This window comes from Zingiber officinale, chromosome 7A, assembly GCF_018446385.1.
Source record: "Zingiber officinale cultivar Zhangliang chromosome 7A, Zo_v1.1, whole genome shotgun sequence".
Lineage (NCBI taxonomy): Eukaryota > Viridiplantae > Streptophyta > Magnoliopsida > Zingiberales > Zingiberaceae > Zingiber > Zingiber officinale.
Window position 1 is genome coordinate 8,205,066 of NC_055998.1, and position 9,986 is coordinate 8,215,051.

At 36.8% G+C, this 9,986-nt stretch overlaps 1 protein-coding gene across 1 annotated transcript in view; it reads right to left on the minus strand.

Annotated features, from left to right (window-relative positions):
- Positions 1 to 8,404, minus strand: part of LOC122000896 (exocyst complex component SEC6) — a 58,803-nt gene extending 50,399 nt beyond the window's left edge. Inside the window, exons 1-9 of the mRNA XM_042555392.1 lie at positions 8,104 to 8,404; positions 7,649 to 8,001; positions 6,981 to 7,019; positions 6,783 to 6,871; positions 6,597 to 6,687; positions 6,295 to 6,384; positions 6,078 to 6,157; positions 5,449 to 5,541; positions 5,166 to 5,192 (exon numbers count right to left, since the gene is read on the minus strand). Coding sequence (XP_042411326.1) covers positions 5,166 to 5,192; positions 5,449 to 5,541; positions 6,078 to 6,157; positions 6,295 to 6,384; positions 6,597 to 6,687; positions 6,783 to 6,871; positions 6,981 to 7,019; positions 7,649 to 7,771 — 632 coding nt within the window. The 5' untranslated portion in view covers positions 7,772 to 8,001; positions 8,104 to 8,404. The remainder of the gene's footprint in view (positions 1 to 5,165; positions 5,193 to 5,448; positions 5,542 to 6,077; positions 6,158 to 6,294; positions 6,385 to 6,596; positions 6,688 to 6,782; positions 6,872 to 6,980; positions 7,020 to 7,648; positions 8,002 to 8,103) is intronic.
- Between the last annotated feature and the right edge of the window lie 1,582 nt (positions 8,405 to 9,986).

A 9,986-nucleotide genomic window follows, 5' to 3' on the forward strand; every position in this document is an offset into this window, starting at 1 on the left:
AAAAATTAAATTTCTATACTCCTCTAACTTTCTTAAATCCCCTAAGCTAAATTGGTCGCCTAAACATTTATTAAAAAGTTAATAAAATACCACTCTCTTATTTCCTCATCCTTCATAAGTACCTTATTAGATTCATCTTTAATGCATCTTATTCGAGTAAATCTTTCATTTCCTCTCTCTCACTTTAATTATTCTATAGATGTTTATTTCCCTTCTTTTGTATCAAGCTATCAATACAAGTGTTGGAAAGCCACATTCTTCACTTCACTCGCTTCTTTCTTGGATACTACATATTTTTTAAGCTTTTTTCATTCTCACAAGTGTACAGTAAATTGTAAGTTGTTCATTTTTATGTCATTTTCTCATATACCTTCTATTAAATATATTAATTAAAAATTATTTAATAATATTTTATTGTTATAGATACTTGCTATTGATTTATATTTGAGATGTTGAATATTGCATTTATGTTTTAATATTATCTCGTCAAATATTTAGTGTTTATTAAATCTTTTGTAGCAAATATTAGTAATGTATATATTTAAAATCTATGCTTTATTATTATCGCACAATTAATTTTATCGTAGAAGCATCAAATTTAAGAAATTGCATATATAATTGTAATGAAGATTGATTGCTAAGTTTTATTGCAGAGGCATCAAGTCCCAAATCCAAGAACTTGCATTTATAATGGTCATAAGAATTGATCTTCGATTTTGAATTTTAGGAGTCTTGTATATACTTTTTTTTTGTTGATACTATATTTAAGGCGTATATTCAATACTACTAACCTATGTTGGATATTTAAATTTTCTCTAAGAATGACTTTGTAATATTTACAAATCTTTCAATCCCTCTCCCGAACCATAAGAAAGTTAATTTATGATTTATTCTTCTTTTTTCTTAAAAAACGTATTAACTAATATAAGGTCATATGCTATCACAAAAATTCAATACAGTTTTCCCTTTTTCATTTCTTGTTCCAAACACATAACCCCATGCACCCGTTCATATTCTTTATTTTTCACTCCGACATGTCCATTTGGATCGTCTCCTATTAAAATCATTTCATTATCTAAGTTGTTCCAAAATCTTGATTTGGTATTTTCATCTAATCCTACTTGAAGTGCATATATGTTAATTATATTCATAGTTCCAAAATCTTGATTTGGTATCTTCATCTAATTCTTTTTTTTATTGGAATCATCAAAAGGGCGGGCCTTTTTTTTATCAAAAAGGCACCCCACCCCACCAGCTAGGGGTGTAAATTCGGGTGAGTCAGGTCGAAGTAAGGATATTACAAAAAAAAAATCTCAACCTGAATCCGACCCTAACCCGAACACAACCCGAAAACCCTAAACCCGACCAACAAGAACAACCCGACCGACCCGATTAAAAAAGAATTTTTTTTACTACTTTCCCTATAATTTTTCACTTTTATCTTAATACTTCATCATTATGTTATTATGTACATAAAGATTCTTAATTTTCAAAATAAAATTTGATTCAACTAAAAAAAAAAACTTAAACCCTAAATTCAGGTCAACCCGGGTCAATCCAAACACAACCCGATCCTAACACAATCCACCCCAACCCGAACTCAAAAATCCTCAACCCTAGCCCGATATTTTCAGGGGCAACTCAAGTCGAGTTGTAGAGTCAGATTCATTTTTGACGCCCCTACCACCAAGCCCCTTGTAAAATGACACAGCTGCCCTCAAACTCCCGCCGCACACATTAATCATGAACCGGTCGGGTGCGTTGTATCATCTACGAAATCGTAGCTGCTACAAATGTTTTAGCAACTACGATTTCATGGATGCTACAACATGAACGTTAGGTGAGTAAGTCGAATCTGCGTTGTAACATATACATCATGAATATTTTTGATCAGGTTAAGTGTGCATGGTAACAGCTACAAATCGTAGCTGCTACAACATGAATGTTGTTGAACAGGTCAAATCTATCTCACACTATTTAATGCATGTGGCAAAGTTACTGAAGGAAACTCTGTCATTTTACAAGGGATCTAGTGGGGTGGGGCGCTTTTTTATTAAAAAATCAAAAAGGGGTGCCCCTTTGATGATTTTTGCCCAAAACTCATCATATATTGGCCAGAAATGAAAAACAAATTCAAAGAAAAATATAGCCCACCATACTTTAGATACTACTAGTATAATAATCCTGTCGAGCTAAATCAATCATCCATAAGTGAATTGAACTTAAAGGACACCCTCTAAATCTTTTACTTCACTTACCATCAATAAAAAAATAGTTAAAATAAAATATATGAGACTATTCTCTCACATCATAGTTTCTCTCTTATCACACTTTCTCTCTCCTCATTCTCACTCATCATGCTTTCTCTCTCACAGCATTTTCTCTCTCTTTATTCTCACTCATCATGTTTTCTCTCATCACAAAAGAATCTATTAATAACAACCTTCTAATGAGATTTTAGATAATTAAATGACATTTTAGGAAAATGCTCTAATGGCACTTTGGAGCAATCACCTAATAAGACTCGTAAGCCCCTTGGCATGGGCCAGCACTAGGTGGGTCGCTAAGGTAGCGGATCTACCTTTTTTTTCGTAAGCCCCTTGGCATAACCCCTATTGACTAAGAGGAACCTCCTCTTGACTCAACCCTTTTAGAGAACCATCAAAGCAAGATACTAAAGCATGCACATAGATTATACATTTACCTAAAAAAGCTAAAAGAGAAGAAAGCAAAAAAAATAATAATAATAAGATAGGAATAGAAGATATTAAATTGTAAATCAATAGAGAATTTGATTGGTATGTGTTGTTTCATAATTACCCATGGTTTGAAACCTCATATCGTGTCAAGTAGCATGATCGAAAATGCATCATTCTAATAAATTTCTTAAACTCGATACTATTTGACGTGCCACTTTATCTTGCTAAATTAAGATAGCAATGTTATTCTTTCTATAGTTTGTATTCATATAACATAATGTCAAACCTGTACCATTCAAATGGAACATAAAGTCTGAATTTAGGTGTATAATTATCTTCTTTTCTTCTTCATCTCCTTCCACCTCCAATGTACCACCGGCAGCATACATAAAAACATTGGCATGATGTTGTAACAATATTGTTTGAGTCAAAGGTTGAAACAACACTACTCAAGATTTTAAACCTAAAAAGACTAATTAACCTATTGAGTTAATTTCTTCATTTGCTTCTATCCACCAATCTAAGAACCCTAAAGTTATTTTTTGACACTAGAAATGAAATTCTAATGAGTGTCATAAGGTACCCAATGATATAGTAAAATTCTCATCTATCATTTGTAAATTTAAATTGTCTTGTACCATATACTTTCAAAGCATTCATGACTGACTTATTTAGTTACATTGTGAGGAAATTTGCTTTGAATTTTTTTCTTATTTAACTTATTAGTCCAAATTTCAAACTTGTGGATATGTTAATTTGCTAGGAGAAAATTGAGTTTGCAACCTTGCATGTTGATTCTGTAGGCTCATACACATTGGAAAAAACAGCATAACTAAAGATGCTCACAATTTGCATAGAGTTGAATTCTCAATCAGAAAGAATGGTGCAACTTAGGAATAAAATTTAAATTTTGAATATGGTTTTGAGTTGTTTGGCAATTATCCTATTTTGATAGTCATTTAATGGAGATGATTGTATTTCCCAATTTGCTTATCTATTTCATAGTTGTCGTAGGATCAAGTTAGTAAAAGTGTTTCATGTAAAATGCAATTTTTGATTGATACTATTTAACCTGTCTTCTTTGTATGAGATTTCTCCTTTATTGAGATTTTTTTTGTTTTTTTTTGTGTGAGATGGTTATCTTTATTTTGTCAATTTCTTACTAAATTTTGTGATTTAGGGATTCAATTTTGTTATTGCCACATCTTAGAGTTTCTTTCCATCAGGAAGTATATTTTACAAGATCACACCAAATGGCTCTAAGAACATACCAAAATGCAATTATCATTATATTCCATGTATAAGCCAATTTCATTCATTTAATATCTGTTTGGTTCCATTGACATAATAAATGGCATGCATGGTCTGTGTTTCTATATCAATAATAATCAATAAATTTTTTATAAAAAATATTGTACATATGTTTATCTCATTTCTTTTTGGAAGTACATTATCTTGTTTTCAGGACAATGGTAGAAGTGTGGATAGATGTAGCAACACCACCAACTTGCATGAGAATAAAGGTCAAATTGGCTCAATGCCAATCTCAACAAATGGTGAGACCCACTATGTGCCTAAACTGGATGGCATAACAAGCCTGCTCCCGAGGCTATGGTGCAGCGGTAGGACATCCAGGTTATCACCCAGTCACCCGCGGTTCGAGCCTCAGTTATGGCGAATTTGCAGGAATTTTTCCTCCAAATGGGGCACGTACCTAAAGGATGTTGGGCTCCTGGGTTGCCCGCTGTGAGCGCTTCCCGATTTACCTGGTGGCCGGTGGGAAACTTTCGTGGGGCCGAGCCGGTCACCCAGGCTCGACGTTATCCAGCCTGGTTAATCATTTTTTGGATGACAACAAGCCTTCCCACTCTGTTATCTCTGAAAAATATCAATAATAAATCTTACACCAGGCACAACTGGACAAGTTGGTCTACGATTGTAGGATGACCAATAGATGCCAAAGAAAATTTAATCCATGAATATGAAAAATTGTCATAGTTATTAGAATATTATACAGTAAGGCATATCTGTATGGTTAAAATTAGTAAATGTGAGCATACATAGAAAGGTTCTCTTATGAACTTGCAAAAGCTGAAGTTAGCAGTTATTAGAGAAAGTTGAAGAATTATTCTGTGATCAGAGAAACTGTCATAAAAATACGTAAACAATCACTAATATAAGACGTTTAGAATATACGAACCAAGATCAGTGCGTACTTTCAAGTTGTCAGATTATTATCTATACACTCCATAAAGAGAAGACACTGAGTACAGAATAGAACTCAAGAATATTTCAATACTAACAATATTTTTGACAACAACAAATCAATTTATTCAATATTTACTTTAAGAAAAATGGCTTGATCTATACAAATTAATCAACACTGAGTGAGCCAAGAAAAGAGAGGTTTATTAATATGACTAGCATGAACAAAATGGAGCATTATGAAAAAGAAGTGCCCCATACCTTACAGCTCGCACCAGCGTCTGTGGACTACAATTCAAGAAGAAGATTTGTATGAGAAACACATGACATTAAGCATTTCAAACAAGAAAAATAGCTGGAACAACATAAAGATGGTTCAAACTTCAGAGTAATAAAGTCCTCAAGAGAAACAGATATTAATGTACTGTTAATTAGCAAGTTGGAATATCTTATGTATATTAAGATGGCAATGTAATTTTCACATCAATGTCAGAGTCTCAAAGATAAACAATGCATTGAAGTACAAATCAGCAATTAAGACTACCTTTCTTTGGCCAGCATAAAAAAGTTGCCAATATGACCCCATAGTGTCTTTTCAAATGTCTCCCATGTTCGATCTACATCTTCAAAATATTCTCTGTGGATAGCAAGAGTATTGCCATGAAATCATCAAGGAAAAGGGAAAAAAAAACAACAGGGACTCATTAAAGAATAGAAACAGACTAACCTAAATGTCAATTACTTAAACCATAATTAGCATAGTTTCTCGGGCATAAAGCCAAAAGGATGATAAGATAAAAAGAGTGATTATAGTGGATTCTCAAAAATAGTTATTTAACCTACATTTTCTATATCATCTCTCATTGAAGGTAATATGTACATGGCATAGTCTTATCCTGAGCCTAGATAGTACTTCAACTGATGATCAATGAAAACTGAAGTTCATCCAAAGACTTTCCCATCATTTTCCAAGCAAAGTTCAGCAACACGGAAATAGACTATTGAAATGGATGAAAGAAACTAAAGCAAAAGATGAGATTTCAATGACGATCCATGTTGTTTTATCTTAGCTCAATGAATTATATCAGCACATTGCAAATGGCCATGCATCCAATATAATGAAAAAGTTAGCACATCAATTGATAGAAAGAATTTGAAGTTAAAAATTTTCACCTCAACCGTCCAACCTCTTCTTTGTGAGATGATGCAGCAGCTAATACAAAACGTCTTTTACCATCCAGTGCTGCTAATTTCTATCTCACAGTAATAAGAATCAACAAAGAAATGTGACTATGAATACATAGCTTGCAATTCAAAGTATAATATATAGACTAGCCAATGGTATGGATCAATAGACTATGAAATTTTAACTACATAGAAAGTCTAGCACCTCATAAGTGTGAATAAGTTCTTTATCATCACTTAAAGAATCACGAGCTGCTGCAGCTTCAACAGAAATTGACATCATTCCTCCAACATCCTATAAGAAGCAAGAGATTACTACCATAGTGATTCATGATTTAAAGATGAAGAGGAAAGTTCTGCTAAATGCAAAAGCAAACAAAACCAATTGAACAAAGTTAAGCTTCTTTTTATATTTTATGCTATGAGATGATGAAAGACCACAAGTGCACCTTCTGGTTTCAGAAAAGATGGATTATGTCATAACAAATAAAGTATTTGTAAGCAAACCTTTAAAGTTGTGTTCAGATTGTTTCTAGCATTACTAAGGAGCTTAATTTTGTCATGATTATCTATGAGTGTCTGGCATTCATGGCACAATCTGTTCATAATATGAGTAAAAAGAGTTAGATGACATTCGGATTAAATAAATAGCATATTTAACTGAGAAACAAAGCATAATGTGTATAGACATACTTTTCGATTGACAAAAAATTCCCACGAATCTGATGTATTGTTTTTTGACACAAAGCCAATGCATCAATGCCCTTATGTGCCTGCTCAACCTGTAAATTCATATGTCTCTTGGATCAGATAAATTCATCAAAGACAATTAAGTATTCTCTTTGTCACAGTGAATCTAACATATCACTATCAGTATGTCATGATTGCTACCTGCTCTGCTATCATTGTGCTCAGCTGTGCATCATTTGCCTGGAAGCACAAAAGGGGTTTTTTTTATAGCAGGGATAAAAATATTCCAATACAAGTGAAAAAGTCCATAAGGCAATAGAGAGTTGTACAAGTGCAGAGACAGTAGGATCATAAACCAATACTGCACCTAGCTTTCCAAGCTTCCTTTTGAATAATAGGAGTTGACAATTCAAATTTTTGCTAAAGCAACAAATTAACTGTATCCGTAGTGAGTTGCACATTGAAGTTTCAATTTAGATTAGGTAATTATTTAATCATGGTCTTTTCAAGAATGCAAAGGATTTAAAATAAGTGCTAAATTTGTGAACACATTTACCACTACTTCTTGTCGGTCACTTTTGATCAGAATAAGGGGCACACTAAAGAGCTTCCACAAATAAGAAATAAGGCGCACGATTTCTAAAGGCGAAGATTAAGAAACAGCTTCCTCAAAAGGCCTAGTTGAGATATTCCCAATCAAAAACTACTAATTAGTGTCATGGACTCCACAAGGATCTCATGAAGATGAACTAAATCAACAAAAATTGACTCTCCTTTTGTACGAATGTCAAAATTCAGTATATTTTCAGTTGCTAGAAGGAAAGTAAGGGTGTGAAAGCATCAAATTCGGAGTGCAAGTTGAGTTTAACCTGTTGACGGGAAAGGTAATCGGATTTGATGGATGCGATTGAGGCCAGAAGATCCGGGAGGGGGAGAATCTTGGCCACCTCGCGTACAGCAGCCTCCTTCGCCTCGATGCTTAGATCTTCCATCTTTTCCACCACTGTGAAATCCTGTCGATTCCCTCCCCTGAGGAGAGCACAGCCCTGCTATCTGTCTCCGAGCTCCCCTAAATTCTCTGTGATGTCCTTGATTCCATCTTGAGGGCGGCAAAATGGGAGACTGTAGTAGCTGAAAGGAAGCTCGGTCTGGATGGAGGTAAGCGAGTTGACCTTCACCGATAGCCAGTAGGACCTCTACGACCGGATACTCGTGAGAGCAGCTTCCAAGTAGATAAATCCCGTCGATGGATCAAAGTAAGGCCAGGCAGCAAAAAACAAGGAACTAGAAGGCAGATCCAAAAAAAAAAATGTCATCTTGTTACCGGATCCGGAAGCAAAACACAACTCTGGTGGGCTTCTTTCGCAGATCTTAGGAAAACAAGATGGTAAACGGATCGTCTAGGATTTTTCTTTTGAAGACATATAGAATCCAATCTGGAAATCTCCACGTCGGTTTCGATGACGAAAATGAGCGAAAAATCAAGGAACGGACTTAGAAGAGAGATCTAATCTTAGCGTGATTGCGTGCGTTGCTTCGATCGGAGAGATCCGTCTATGCCGACGGAGGTAGCCGATTATGTCGACGGAGGTAGCCGATGGGGATTCGAGGAGAGAGGGGAAAGAGTATTTTTGATAAATTAATAACTGATTTAATAATTAAAAAATAGAGTGGATAATTTAAATATTTGAAAATATAATTCTAATTAACTTGATTCAATGAAATTAGTAATAGACGAAAATAGTATTTGAAATTAATATACAGTATGTGAAAATATTAATGAATTGTACCGATTAAAATTAATAACTTTAATAATTAGTTATATAACAAATTTTAGTTTTTTTAACGAGTCTAATTAATCTTAAATGATTAAACCCATAGCTAGCATTGGATTACATAAATTTTAAAGTTTTTTTATAGAAAAATATCATGGCGTAGAATAAATATACATATATTAATTGATCCGGTGGTTAGAACGGGGGACCCCCATTCTGAGGGGTCCCTGCCACGCTGGAGGCAAAATGTCAAGTGGCCGACCGGATAGGCAGACCAGCTGGTGAATAACTGAAGCAATAGGCGCCCCGACTAAAGTTGGGGTTCTAACGCTCAATGAAACAATGTCTAAGAGCCGAGCGGAAGGCACTCGCCCAGACGTCTCCCCAGCATGTCAACGCAAGAGACAGGCGAGACGTGAGGGGTGTGCCGGCCGGACGGCGCAGGGGATGAAGGTCGTCCGGACGATGCTCTCCGTCCAGCCAGCCGGACGTACGTCCCGACCGGCGGTGGGTAAAGGAGAACAGGAACCTCTTCTGACAGCCGTCAAATCATATGGCTAAGTCATACTCCTAATATGACAACGGGATGTCTTGTTGTCCCATCGAAGGTGCGATGGGACTGTTGCAGTATGGCGTCAGGTAAGCTTTCTGACAAGTACATACCGAGGCATGGGCTGCGGACACGTACGTGCCTCGGTAGGCGTGTAGAGGCTCCTTCACCGCTCTATATAAAGAGTTGCAGATTTCGCCGGAGTGTACGCATTCTACAAGCTTCGGAGCCCCTTTTTCCACCACTCGCTTACCTGATTTGAGCGTCGGAGGGTCGCCGCCGAGAACCCCTTCCTGGCCCTACTTCTGTGCAGGTTCGCCGGAGATTCGTGCGACCAGACGGAGGCCTACACCCTCGACTAGGAGTCCGCCACGTGCCCAGCGTCCTTTGGTTCGGCGATTCGGACAGGATCAATTTGGCGCCGTCTGTGGGAACGCTCCTGCATCCGATCGGTAGTCATGGACGAGGCTGGACGACAACACGTGGTGACGCTTTCGAACGAAGAACTTGACGCTCTGATCGAGATAAGGGTCGCTAAGCTCGTGGAGCAAAAACAAAAAGCCACAGTCGAGCGCCCGGAGCAGCAAGCAACATCGGCGTCTGGTGGTCGAGCGGAAGCACCACCGACCACCGTTGCATTTCATCGAGCCCTATTCCGCACCCCTGAAGTCGTACCAGCTCATAGGGATAGGGGATCTTATTCGGATGAAATGCCTAGGCGAGATGACAGAAAGGGGAAAGCCCCCCGAGCGGACGCATCGCCCGAACGGATCAATCGCTAATTTTCAGAGGCTATTCTACGAGACCCTCTGCCAAAGCACTACGCGCCTCCGACGATCGGCGAGTACAATGGGACAACCGACCCAGATAATCATCTGGGTA